The following is a 14,252-nucleotide window of genomic DNA, read 5'->3' on the forward strand; positions in this document are numbered from 1 at the left end:
ATGATTGCTGGAAATTTTTATTCCCTACGCATCACCATTATCTCGGTGTTCGGTGTGCGTGTGTGGTTTTTCTTTTTTTTTTTTTTTTTGGGGGGGTTGTATTTCCCTCATCTCAGCTTTTCTTCCGGTTCGGTCTGTTGCTGATGCTTGGCCTGGTTTTTACCCGACCGCCCCGTGTGGAAAAATTCCAGTGAAAATGAGGCAACCACTCCGATACTCGCTACTACTTGTATCTGGTGGACTGCCTTCGGGCCCCGCTTCAGGCGCTGCAGGAATCCCGGAACTCTTACGCATCTCTGACTGCGTAGGAAACAGAACCCACCCCTCCCCCTCCCTCCGCACAGCCTACTTTGTGGATGTGTTTGTGTTGAAAAAGATGCGAGCAGCACCGAAAATGGACACGGTACCACGGGGTTGTTTATGGGCAAGCATAATGTGAAAATCGATAAAAATTTAAACGGATGAATGAAATGTTTTATGGGGGCGGTGATGTGGTTCTGCTATTTTCTGCTTGCTGCATCTTGCTCTCTATTTTCCCAACCACCGACCATCACTCCCCCCCCCGTCACAGCCGCTTTTCCCAAATTCCTCGACCTCCGGTATGTGTTTATTTGTTTCCGTCCTATTCTTCCGGGGCACGATGGGATGGATGGATGGTGCGTGTATTTTAAGTCTTGTCTTGTATTATTCTTGATTGCTGTGTGTTTTTGGTTTGGTTTGGTTTGGTTGTTTCCGTGCAAAAACCCTCGTCACATCGACTGACCAGCTTCCCGAGTTGATCGATCGACAAAAGCCTGCATTCCCGGCATAGTTCATCAGCCAGTGGACAAGTGAAGCAAGTTTGTTATATTTTTGTTGTGCAGAAGAATAACATTGCTGTGTTGTGTTTAAGTTTGCGAAGGCAAACAGGGTGGGGCCAGAAAGGTTGCTGGAGAACGGTTGGACAGGAACGGCGTAATCTTTTGCGAAACTCCTGCTTCTCCCGAGCAGTTGTTCTGAAAGTGCTTACACCGGATCAATCTTGGCAGTTTTTTTTCAGTTGCTTGCTTGTTTGCCATCAGATTTACAAAGCTGAAGCCCCAAAACTGAAACTGGCCTAAAAAAGGCATTCCAAACGCCTAAATCATTCTTATCAGATAGAACATAATTCTTCTAGTGGAGTTTTTTTTTTCGCTTTCTCTCGCGCTTGCAAAACCACCCCTTTAGCCAGCAAAGACGTGAAGAAAAACTTGTACAAAACATTCGGCAACGTTATCAGGTCTCTTCTTCTCACCCTTCCAAGCGTTTCGATTTTTGCTGTGGAATGTGATTTTAAGATCGAAGTCCTGTTTTTTTGCCTTTCTGTTTTAAATATTACGACACGGAAAAAATTGTTCAATCGTCAAACGAAAAAAAAAACCTCTCAAGACATGAAAATCAAGACGAAAATGTGACCATTTCACTATTACTTCCATTTTCCACCACAGCACAACACTAAGCAATTAAAAAAAACCGAACTTAAAGGGATAGATTCAAGAAGCTACTTACAATAACTTGAGGAAAGTCAACTTTCCCTTGACGCACCACTTCTATCATGTGAACCATATGGAATGTATTGATGTCACTGGTGAAACAATTGGAGATTACGATTCACACAAACTGTTCTTCCTAGTATACAGTGTTTTGCGGCAACACTCTGGGTCTCTGGTCTCTGCAGTTCTGCTAAGGTGAGCTTTCACACTAACTAACGCTGCCTTCGGACCTTGCTGGTGCTGGTCTTCGTTTGGATCGCTTTGGACAGAAAGTTGGGACTTCTTGCCACTGTTTCGAGTCGTAGCTGGATGGAATGACACTCTGCTTGCGCGATGGAACAATACGCGAGGATACAATCAAGATCGACCTTTAAACGTGAGCTACTACGTTCATTTGGTACAGTTTCAATTTGGGAAAAAATATCAACGAGTTCCAAGGCCTGCTTTGCGCTACCAAGCCCTAACAACACTCTCGCGATACTGAACAATGTTTCTCAAGTACGATCAGATAGGTCGATTTGAAATGACTGTTATTAACTTCTAAATGTTTCTAATTTTATTACTTTAAGATCGTCGATCAATATCGTACACTCGTGCTCGCTTTATATGCACTTTCTATGCTGCATCACTCGCACAATGGGCGCGCACTGATGTGTTTCACTGATGTGTGTGTTTTTTTTTCAATTTTTATTTGCTTGTTTAACTTTTGCTTTAACTTCTTCAGGCGGTTAGCCGATTCTTTTGCCACATTCAAAACACATGCATGCACTGACACACACACTGAAAAGCACACGGCACATGTAATGAGTTTGTAAGTAAGTTGCGGTTTTGTTTTTTGCGTGATCAATCGCGTGTACTCTGCACTATTCACGGAGGGGCGGCTTTCGCGCAAACTTTTAAACACCTACCAAAAAGAGAGAATGGAGTTAAGAGTTCAGTTGTTGTTGAGCTTTATCGTTGATGTTAAAACCTAAAGGGATGAATTCCCTGTTTTTGTTGTTGGATGCTTATCAAATCGCTGCTAATAAATCATCTTCTTGAGATGTGTTTTTTTCTTTGCGACACAAACTCCCTTCGCAATCACAGAACAAGGAAAAACGCAAATGCGAACTGATTGATTGATAACGTGCAGCTGATTCCCGTTCCCGTTCCCAACCACTGTGTGGATGGGAGAGAAGGAGGAAAAAAATATGTTCGATCCTGATCGGAATTTTTGCCATTCATCTGACTCCGCTCTGCTCCAAATTTAGCAAAATTGAGTTGTTTTTTCTGAGCTGATTTATTTTGTTGTCGTTGTTTGGCTTTGTTTTGTGCGGAGAAGCAACAAAGAGGCAACATTATTCGATTGCAAAATCAAATGAATCACCCACGGAGGACTTAAATCTTAACGATGATTTATCTAGGCTTTTGCGCCAGCCAGCAGCTCCATCTGGCACCGTATCGAACCGGATGGCTGTGCCACAAATTGGGCAGCCAGAGTAAAAAAAACTGGGAGTAGACACACGAAACAGCAAAAAAAAAAACCACTCGTCGAAACTGATGGTTTACGCTTGCACAAGACGAAGAAAAATCGCCAGTTGAAATTTATGATAAATATGCTCATCAATAAAAATAATGAGACTCGTAACGGTGAACGGGGGAGGGGTGCCCGTTGCGCGAATAGCGAAACAGGCTAACATATTGTAGGGCTTAGGCTGTGGGATAGAGACTTCGATGCGCTAGCGTGTGAGGGAATTGTTTCACCGAATCGGTCGCTGGCGTAGAACGAATAAATTCTTTTCCTATCGGACCACCGCGTACGTAACGTTCGGCAGTGAAATATTGCAAAGGATTTTCTATTTAGCTTTATCCAAAAGAATTCCTCACGAAGTAATGGAAGTTTGTGAATTGGGTCATATTTGACATGGGGATCACTTATTAAGCAAGACATTTAAAATAATATCACGATCAGGATTTGCTTCAGTGGAACAGTCTTTCGATCGACAGTTGCAATAAAGCACCACATTCACTGATTGATCACTAGCGCGGGTCCCGGGTTTTGGGTTTTGTCACAACTTCACAACGTCCCCCGGCCCCGGTGTGTGGACAGTCGACCGAACCCGTAAAGAAAAACATCTGAAACCGTCTGAAGGGCTCCGTTTGTACCGTAAGTAAGATCTCTGCTGTTTTGCGATCTCAGGCTGTTTTGCGACGTTCGCTTTCTGGGCGTAGGGTGGGACACTTTGACGCTGTCCACCGCAAACACCGAATCGCCGAACCGTGCTGGCGTTTTGGCTGGACGTTTGCGCTTCGTTTCGCGTGTGCGTTACGCGTGGGCGTTTCGCTCCGGAAAAACACAGACACAGCTTATAGACAGATAATTAAATATAACAACAAACAACAAGTGTATATGATCACGACTTAACTATACAAAACTCAATTGTAGACTGAAATCTAATGTTTGTTTGTAAGTAGGTAGAGCAGCCGGAACGGACGGATATCTGTCTATCTGCTTGCTTGCTTTTTTTTTGTGTGTGTGTGCTTCTTCTCTCCTTTGCCTGCTGAACCCCGGTTGTACTGGGGGTAACCGCGAGTTCTGGCAGACGAGTGCCGATGCGCGCGGTCGCAGCTCGCTCGGGTCCGGCATTCGTTCGCACTCGTTCCCTTCCATTCCGTCGGCCACGCGGCTCTGCCAGCCGGCTCGCTCACACACCCAGTGCACGGTGCACGGTGGCGTCGGGAAATTCGTTCGCATTTCCCAACGCTTTGTGCCACCCAACGGAACCCGATCCGGAACCGATTGCAGCAAGGATGAAAACGGAACCAACGTTCCGTCTTTTCCCCTGCTTTGCATCGGTGCACGAACCCTTCGGTGGCTTCGGGTTCAGGGTTCGTCGCGACCATCGGAACGGTCCCGAAATCGTCGTTTATGCGAGCCTTTTTTCGAGCAGTGCGCGGGTGGAACGGTTTGGAAAATTCGAGCAGCTGTCGAACGTTGGTGGCCGAAGGTTGGTTTTCTCCTTCACCGACACCAACACCACCGTACGAGCGTAAACACGCGCTCGTTCGCTGCCGCATCGGGCAAACAAAGTGTCTACATTGTACCGTGTGCCGGTTCCTTGCCGTTCACAAGCACCGCTGCTCGAACCCGACGCCGAACAACGGTTCGCACTGCTGGTGCGCAGGTGCGTAACCCAATGCTATGCAAACACATGGACACACATGGACAGTGTCGGGGCAGAAGCGTTCGGCACAAACGGCAGACTGTTGATTCTCCTGCAGGGCCCGAGCGTTACATAACTTCCGCCCGTCCACGGCCACCCGATCGCATCACGACAACAACAACAACCTACGATAACGGGGGGATATACCGATAGAGGGATGCTGAGATAACGCGGGTGCGGACGCGGGTTTTCCCGAGCACGAATGTCCGAATGCCGACGATGACGACGGTAACGGCACGGTGACCTATACATCTTCCCCTAGTGCGGTACAGCCGTACAGCAGACGGCTTTTCCGGCAGGGCAGCACCGTTTTTCGCATGCAGCACACAGAGAGGCGGGGTTTTCCGGCTGCGAAACATGCGCACACACCACCGGTACGGTGAGCGGAACTCTAATCAATGTGTCCCGTTTCCTCCCACCATCCCCCCTCTCCCATTGCCACCCTGCCAACCGATAAGAAGGGGAGAAAATATTGGTGTTTTCGATGTTCAATAGAAAGGGCCTCCTGCCCCCGCCACCCCACCACCCGCCACCACTATTAAAGGTTTTGGGTAGGCCCCCTGGCCGTGTAATCCTTGGGAAATGGTGAACAGTGAGGACGTTGTTCCAGTGTTCCGAAACGATAATTTTTATGCCCATATTGATCTGACGAGCATTTAATAATGAAAAAGGTGAAACACTTTTTTCCGTTCCTCGATGGTTGTAAGCAAAAACCGCCCAAAAGGACGCGCGCTTCGTGTTTCGTGGGGGGTGTCACCTTCTGTGACATATGGTTTCGTGATTTATGGCAAAACTCTAGAACTCTCGGTGGGCTAAAGTAGTTTTTAACACACTTGTTGTAATGTTGTAGGTGAAAAAGTTTTGTTTTTCTTTTCCCGAAAAGGATCACACAGCCGAGCAGAGCAAAGCATTCACGAGCAGCGCCGAAATGGATGATGCTATAAAAATCCGCGTCCGTTTTATAGCAAGTGCAAAATGTACTCAGCGCGTTGCTCGCCACATTCATGAAAGTGTGCGAACACCTACCACACGGCATGTAAATGTGTTACCTCAACTCGAACAAATTTAGTGATAAGTACAACAACAAAAAAACGGCCACCCCCCCCCCCCCCCCACCCATCGATACCGATAACGTTTGACATGTATGGGACATATGGGACGGAGGGGTTGAAAAATCGATACCGTGTGTTTACCCGCCACATGTTTTGCTTTTCCGCGGCTGCACCCTAGCGAAAGGTTGCTCTTGAATGGTTGCGCGTTGCTCCAGCCCGTAGACGGCTGGCCATGCGTCCATAATTGCCTTATCATCTTGCATCATCTTGTTGGGAAGTTTTCTTTAACATATTTTTACGCGCTTTCATCCACCGGGTTTAACCCATTGCCGCCGCTGGTTGGACTCTTTTCCGACCCAGTTCCACCGTTCGATTAATCGTTCGTTCCGAACCAGTCAAAGCACTTACGTCCCTCTGGTGGAAGTTTTCCAGTTCTTGTGTGTGTGTGTTTTTTTCTTCTCTCTATTCTCTCCCTTTCTTCATTATAGTTACATTTCGATGACACGAGTCACACGAGTTTGGTTACTGTCAAGAGTTCTTGCTTCCCCTTTGATCCTGGCACAATTCTACCATACAGCCTCCCGTTCTCCCTCTGTCTCTCTCTCTCTGACGGTGCGATAGTCGCTTCAGGGTCGCTATGACTTCATTACGGTACAGTAGTCATTAAATAAATTAGCAAAGTTAAATTGAGGAATGCGGATGCGGCCGAGGTTTTTGGACGGAAAAACCACGGAACACGCGGGTATGTTGTGCCCGCCATCATCATCGCCGGTACATCGCCGGTGCCCAAGCCAGCGCGCGCGTTCGCTTTGCTGTTTGGCGTTTCCGTCTGTCGTCTGTCGTGTTCCGGGCATAAAAACCCGGCACGATGAAACGCCAACTCAGCATCGCTTCTACCGCCCTCCGCTACGCATTTCCGCTTCACCGGTGCGAACGAACCGTCCGGACCGGAAAGGGATGGGTGGGATTGAGGGTGGGTTGTGATGGCGGTCGGATTTTCTCTCTAGTGGAAGTACAAGATTGTAATCGTTGAACAATTCACGCAATGTACGCAGCACGCGTAAGGGTGTATGCGTGTAACGCGCGTCGAGCGTGTACGCGTGTGGGCATGTGTTTCGGTGCGTTCGAATCATCGCCGCGTAGCATGTCAAGTGTTTTGTTTAGACGATAGCGAAGGATGAGCGATATTTTACCATATGGCATTGTGGAAGGTGCATTTTCAAGCGGGGAAAGATTTGATAAAAATAAACCCATCTGCCTAGCCTTTGCTTGTCGTTTGAATAATTCATTTGTTAGGCGATAAAAACCTTAATGTAGATAAGACTTAATTACAACAGTAGTCAATTTTGAAGAGAATTAATAAATATTAATTGTACACTATTTTTGTTACAATTCCAATTGAATTCCACTCTTAAGGCACTACACATTCTATCAAGCAAAAGTTGTTTCAGAATTTACGCGCTTTTATTGGAGGAAAGTTTCGACGAGCTGGATCATATTCTAATGTTATTAATAGTTCGTACTTTAGAAACAATATGTACAACAGTCATACAATAACTATGATAATATCGTATAACATAAAATATCATTAGATTTTCAAGAATCAAAATCACTGATCCTGAATGAGAATTGAACACGTTAATCATTTAGTTACTCTCATCATAATTATTACTCATCTGTCTATATAAACAGACTTAAGGAATGAAATTGTCCGATGTTGTTCTCGAGACTGTGAAAGTTGTTTTACCCTTTAATTAATATATAATATACCACGTTATAAAATATGTTTTAAAAAGTTAAGAGTTGATGAAATAATGCGAAAGTAATCCCACGATTACAACACTTTGTTGCATTAACCTAAAGAGTTCCTGATAAGGCAATAAAATTGAATTCCTTTTGGAATGTTTGTTAAAATAGTTTAAGACTAACATGGAAAAAGCCATTAAACTAATCGAGGCTATTTTCTTAATAATTTGACTTCCCTTTGCTATTTCTGGCTGCATGCACCTTAATGAAGCTGCATCCCAGAAATTAAGATATTACTCGGTCCTGAAGATCTTTTCCCGGTACGGGTATTTAATACCAAAAATAAAACTCAATTCAAATCCGAAACACAAACCAACAGACAAACAAGCACACTCAACCAAAAAAAAGTAAAACAAAAACAACGGCAAAAGCATGCCATCTTAGAAACGCCAAGAAATCGGATATTTATTAAAACAACGCAACTACGGGGGAGGGAAAACACGGAGAACCACTCCAGGAGGGATCACTATTCAGGGTATATCCGTAGGCGGGCCGGCACTCGAGTGTCCTTCAGTAGGCCCGTAAGGCGCATCGGGTCCATTGGATTGATAATAAGATTTTTGCTCGAACGCATCCGTTCCCTTTCAGCAAGCGGCCTCTTGCTGTCAAGACGGCTGCTGCTGCTGCTGCTGCTGCTGCCGCTGACCAAAACGCTCGGGAAGAGGTTTTAATTAGCTCCTGGAAGCGAACTGGAGATCCGCTGCTAACGTTTCCCTTTTGTTGCATCATGGCACACTGGCGCAAACGTCGGGGAACTTGAGAACATTGGACCGGACCGGAGGATCGGATGAAGTGGTTTGTATTTGTTTGTGAACTGTATTTTGTTTTTTTTTTTCTCTTCCTTCTCGTGTCCGTATGTTTTTTTTATGCTTTTGTTTCGGTTCTATTGTTGGGTTGGCATGCTGGTGCCACCTGACTACTGGACAGTTCATTGAAAATTTGATCACATTTCGCACAGTGATATTGCTCGCGGGGCCCGGTCGAAGCCGGTCCACGCCGTAAGCGCTATGGTTTTGTCCGTGTGGGATCCTGTTTCGAATTAATTTAATTAACCATTGCCTGCGGCGCTGTTTTGGCAGCGTCTCACTTATTTTGGAGCCGTTAATAAGTGTGCCTTGATTTGTGCAGAAAACGTAGCAACCCGATTTTGGAATGACAAATAAATAGACAAATGTCACAGCAACCCGGGCATGGTTGCGGGGTTGGAAAACTCAGTAGCCAGTATCTTGACAATAACATCAAACAGTCGGTTACGGTTTTCGTTACGTAAACTTTCTTCATTATAATTTACCTCCAAGGGCGGGGAAAGCCCTGTGAACTGTGAAACGAAGAACGCCGTTTGTTTGACACATCTCCATTTACTGTGTCCAAACACGATCCACCGTTTCCCATTCCGACGAAGCGACAAATGGTTTGCCAGCGAGACAAACCAAAAAAAAAGAAAGAAACGCGGGCAGGTGTCATAAATAAAAATATAATTTGATCCATACAAGTTAATTCGGCCGTGACTCGGTGGCACCGAACCATATACACGCCCTGGGTACGCCGGGCACCGAGTGTCGTCGCCGGGCGACAGCATTGATCAGCGAAATTGACAGCGGACAGCAGTGTGCTAGTTCGCGGCAAAAAGATCACGCCCGGCGATATGCTTCAATATTTTCCCGTTAACACATCGTTCGTTCCGGTGACTCGATTCTGTGTGACATTAAATAAAAGGAAACCTCGGCGCTTCTTGTCCGGGCACCTCCTGAGAATTGTTTGCTGTTGGGAAGTGGATTGGTTTGCGCTAGCCCTGCAACGGCTACGACGCCAGTACCACAGTGGTGGTGGTGGTGGATCTCTCCTTTTTCCGACCCAAAGTGTGTAAGAATCTTATCGCCGATAATGATCTGGAAATGTCATAATAATTTCATCAAAGCGTGAAATAAGAAATATTTCACCCTCAAACAGCGTCTCTGTGTGTGTGTGTGGGTGCGTTAGGCACAAGCAACATGGACGGCCGACGACCGGGAACTGTTGAACCGGTCATTTTCCAACCTACCACCCATTTGTGCTTATGTGTCTGTGTGTGGGGGGGGGGGGGGGGTTGAATTTTCCACCTCCCATTCTGAATTTGGTGTGCTGTTTTGTTTTTCTTTCCACTTGGCCCGAAACGCTACAGTTTTGCTGCTGCTACTCAAGCGCTTTGGGAAGTAACGATGGTTGGCGGCGCTTTTATTGTGTTTATCTTTTCCACCAAATCTATGATAAACAGCGGGTTTCGTTGTCGGGTCTCTACCATCTCAATGGGAGATGTTCACTTTTTTACATATATTTGCCCGTTCTATCTTTCTCCCGCTTTGTTGCTTGCTACATTTATTCATTCCCTGTCCGTGTGCCTGTTTTTTTTTTTGCTTTTCGTTGTTGCTTTCTTTTGTCATGTTTTTCATCGCTGTGCTGCATCTCCTGCTGCGGTGCGTCGAGTTTATCGCTCGATGGCGACGAGACAAAAGTGACTTTGTTAATCCACCTCCCTCCAAAATGGTGGTCGTTCCTTCCGGCGATCGTTTGAAGTTTCGCATGCTACCACCACCGGTCGGTTCGTGCAACACGTTACAACACACGCTTCCACCGGGCAACGCATCTCGCGCTCCCTCACCTCACCGTTCTTTGTCACTTGCTGCCAGCGCAAGGACTCATCAGCCGATGGGTAGATTATCGTGCGCAATTGTGGTGACGATGATGATGGAAAGCACGGCACTGGGGCGCTGGACTGCGATGCTGAAACCCCCGTCGCCGTCGGAAAACAAAAACAGGCATGTCATCTTTCCTTACCCGGCTAACCGCAAGATGTAAAATTATGTGGTTTTACGAATTTCAGCAACAATACACCAAACGAAACGAAACGAAATGAAAAACAAAATACATGGAAGAAAAACCGAATACCCGCCGGGAGTAAAGGAGTCGGCAATGAACCGAGCGCCGGAGTTGTTGAGGATATCTTAATTACACCTACAGGGTGACAGACTGTTTTGCTGGTGAGCTGTTGTTTTTACCCTGGCGAGGCTCATTTTGATAGCGTACTTGGCTTGGATTGAGGTTTTGGGTGACATTTTTATGGATACCGCAGAGGATTTTATTTCCCGCCGGTGGAGAGTTTTTGGAAAACAAGAAACAGTGTTTAAAAGATTGTCGGTTTACTTAGTCGCTTTCGCTGAGCAGTTTTTTGTTGTGTGCCGGTGTGTGAAGATAATTTATTTGCCTAAATAAAAGCTGTTGAGGATTGTGTGTCTATTGTGAAGCAAATCGTTCGCTTTGGCCGTTTTTATTTCACGTACCGATTCTAAGACCAAAGTTACACTATTTATTCTATAACTTGAATAACCATAAAGCCCACCACTGTCCTGCAGCTGCAGTTCTTGAACAGTAGGGGACACATTTTTGTAACGAAGTTACGCATCATCCGCTACCGTCCGCTGGGAGTGATGATTTTATGTTTACGATTATTATTTTTACTATCGCGCGTTGTGATTTTCTTTTATTTGTCTGTTTGGGATTTTATTTTGCCTTTTTGCTATTTTGCCTTGACAAAGCCTTGAAAGAAGGCCTCGAAATGGTGTGGAAAATGTCATTGTTTGTACTCGATAATGTAAACCGCATCCGCCCATCCACGTCCCATCGGCAAACGTGATTGTCAACGGTTTTTGTTAGGAGAGAACAGCCAGAACACAACAGCCATTCGGAGCCCACAAAGCGCAGGATGATTAGTTTAGACTTCGCATTAAAAAGGAACTTTGTGAAACGAGTCTGTACAAGTTCTTGCTTTATGGAAAAATAAATTATGAATGAAAAGGTTTAGGAATGATTTTTTTAAAAAAGTCCATGAATATTAAAGCTTTTAAATTGTAATGATTCTCCATTTAGAACACATTAATTATTTGCTAGAAACAAACACTTAACAAAGCAAAACTTTTTCCGTTCAACCTTACGTACAAAGGTCGGAAAAAGCGTAAAGGATGATTAGTGAAGAAAATCGGGTAAATTTTCCCGCAAGGCCTACGCCACGCTAGAAACTCTCCTTAATACATCCATCAAAATCACACATTGCACACTCGCTGCCGATGGGGCACACAAATCTGTGTGCGTCGGCAATGTAGTAACGAATGATCTGCAGCGAAGGCCAATTTATTTTATTTAGATTTAATTTGATTCGCTTGAGCGAAATGCTATTAATCATATTTTATTCCAACTGTAACGTCCTTTCACACAGGCCTCACAGTTCGTATTTTGATTTTTCCTTCCTTTCCGGATGACTTTCCCAGGGGGATGAGGGGGAAGGCGATCCATTGGCACGCTGGAGGTACGAGTAATGTAAAAAGTTTTACAACCATAGATTCATTCTCCATCAGCCAAGTTTGGACAGACTTGATGGCTGGATGGCAAGGCCATTTACGGCGACGACGATTATGCGAGGAGCAGCTTTAAAAGAAAAACCGTCGGACCGGGCCAAAAGCAAAGCCGAACAGTGTCAAGATCAATCGCAGTGCGAAGGAAATAGAAATTATGTAAATAGTTTCCATGCTGCAAAAGCCAAGCGAAGATGAAACAATCTATAAATCATCGGGACGAAGCTCGAACAGTGTGGAAGCTGTTGCGGCCGTAAGTGGTTCTTTGATCCCGGCACTCTCCCGTACGCCGGATTCCGTCCGATTTGTGGCGAATGGTCACGGAAAAGTACGGTCCGATCCAGCACAGGGTGCGGCTGGCAGGGGTACATGGACCGGGAGGGAAAAAGTTTCTCCAAACAGCAATTACAAAACGTACTTACCGACGTTAAAAAGTTACTTAACGATCTTTACTTCACCGCCACGTTTCTTGCTGTGGATAGGTTTGCAATTTATTTCTTCAAGCCATTGCAATCATCATCATCATCATTATCAACGGTTTTTTTTTCAGCGACTCATTTTTATGTGAAGCATTTTCATGTGCACGGCAAAAGCGAAAATGACCAGCGAGCGAAACGTGCCCGGCGAAGGTGTGTAACACTGGGCAAGGTTTTTTTTTTGTTACTACATCTTCAATGTCGCTTTAAATTTGCTCAAGTAGCACACCATTCTTGTTGAGGGATTCATGGTTAATGCACTCAAGAGTTTTGTTCCATTTCACCCCTGTGTTTTTTTTTTTTATTGTTTGTCAAACAAACATTTGCTTTTAATCGTGAGCTTATTTACAAAAAATATATAACTACCATAAATAAACCAAAATAATTAATTACTATTCAAGTTTCCAAAACTCCCTGTGTTGCACCATTGTTGCAAACAGTAAGAATCCTTGACAGCTCCACACGTTTATACGTCATGCTTCATTTCTAATGCATTTCGGATTTCCAAACACTATGATGACTTAGGAGGCATTGACAACCAAATGCAGCTTATTTGTGTACATTTTGTTTAAAAAAAACTAACTTAACTTTAAATTTAAAATTTCCGCATCCAAGTTCCTCGGGGACTACTTGAATTCTTTTCTCTTTTTTTCGTTTTGGAAGCTTTTGGTATCTGCTAAATGTGTTTTTCATCCAACACACCCAAATTTTCCACAGCAACAAAATACACAAACGCCATAAAGATGTGTTACATTGTAGTATTAGCGTTGGGAGAATGTATTTAATGGTTACGGACATTGTAAGGTCCATAAAGATGCTGTGAAAGTTGCTCATGCTTCAGAACTCATTCTGGAGGTTGTTTTTTGTTTTGTTTTTTTTATCTGAGTCAATATCCTACTCGGGCGATGCTTTCCTAACGCTTTTGCTGTTGACTTTTTCTTTTACTGGCAATGTGTTTGCAAGGCACTAAGTTTTTACTTGAAATCAAAGCTCCTATCACGCTTTACGAATGTCGCTCCCTCAAGATTAACTAACAAAACCAAAAGGAATCAGTTGGTTTGCTGGTTTCTGGGTTCCTTCCAATTTGTCATCTACAAAAGCTGGCCACCCGCAGTAAAACAGCCGAGCAAAACAGATGAACCAAACGTTGATGATTTGCACCGCTGAGGCGATGCTACATCATCACATTCTATTCATAACTTACCATCAAATATTCAGCAAAACGGGACAGAATTGATGACACATACCCGCACACGCCCGTGCTATTCCCGAGTCAGTTTAAAAATCACAAAACCAAACTCATCTCATAACCCTTGGCGAAATTGGTATCGGTCGATTGTCGATTCTTTCCCGTTCCGTCATTGTCACGTCGGGATGAAACCATTAGCAGCGTGATGGCTGGCGTGGGATATATATCGACGGATTCGAGCAATATCCGGCCCGGGTGGCCGGGCGGTTCCCTTTCATGCACGCTGCGGTTCGTTCGTGCAGATTTCACCGTTCATCACCGTGGCCGGACACATAAAGCACACTTTGAGCCCACGGAAACCGATCATTCGTTCCACAATATCGTTCCACCCGAGCGTTCCCAAGGGGGGGGGGGGGGGGGGGGGGTGCCCGTTCCCCGTGGCACACGTGCGGTCGGTTTGGTTGAGGCGAAACCGAACCGGGAGACAGAGCCATAGCGATCCTCGTACGAGAATGTGAGGACCTCGTACCGAAAAGCCCCACCCTGCCACCAAAACAACATAAATGGTTGCGATCTGGGAGGTGTGGGAAGTGAAAACGATATGACAGTCATAATCGTCAACCATATTTT

The 14,252-nt window shown here is 45.1% G+C and overlaps 1 protein-coding gene across 13 annotated transcripts in view; it reads right to left on the reverse strand.

Moving 5' to 3' along the window:
- LOC128305387 (CUGBP Elav-like family member 4) overlaps nt 1-14,252 on the reverse strand; it is a 326,349-nt gene that overhangs the window by 152,024 nt on the left and 160,073 nt on the right. For 2 of the 13 annotated variants that reach the window (XM_053042809.1, XM_053042800.1), the window contains exons 1-2: nt 3,657-3,906; nt 1,528-2,415 (exon numbers count right to left, since the gene is read on the reverse strand). The exons of 9 other annotated variants lie outside the window; for them this stretch is intronic. In XM_053042809.1, coding sequence (XP_052898769.1) covers nt 1,528-1,584 — 57 coding nt within the window. In that variant the 5' untranslated portion in view covers nt 1,585-2,415; nt 3,657-3,906. 2 more of the 13 variants (XM_053042801.1, XM_053042803.1) reach the window with 2 other exon arrangements.

Source organism: Anopheles moucheti, chromosome 3, assembly GCF_943734755.1.
Source record: "Anopheles moucheti chromosome 3, idAnoMoucSN_F20_07, whole genome shotgun sequence".
In the NCBI taxonomy this organism is placed as follows: Eukaryota; Metazoa; Arthropoda; class Insecta; order Diptera; family Culicidae; genus Anopheles; species Anopheles moucheti.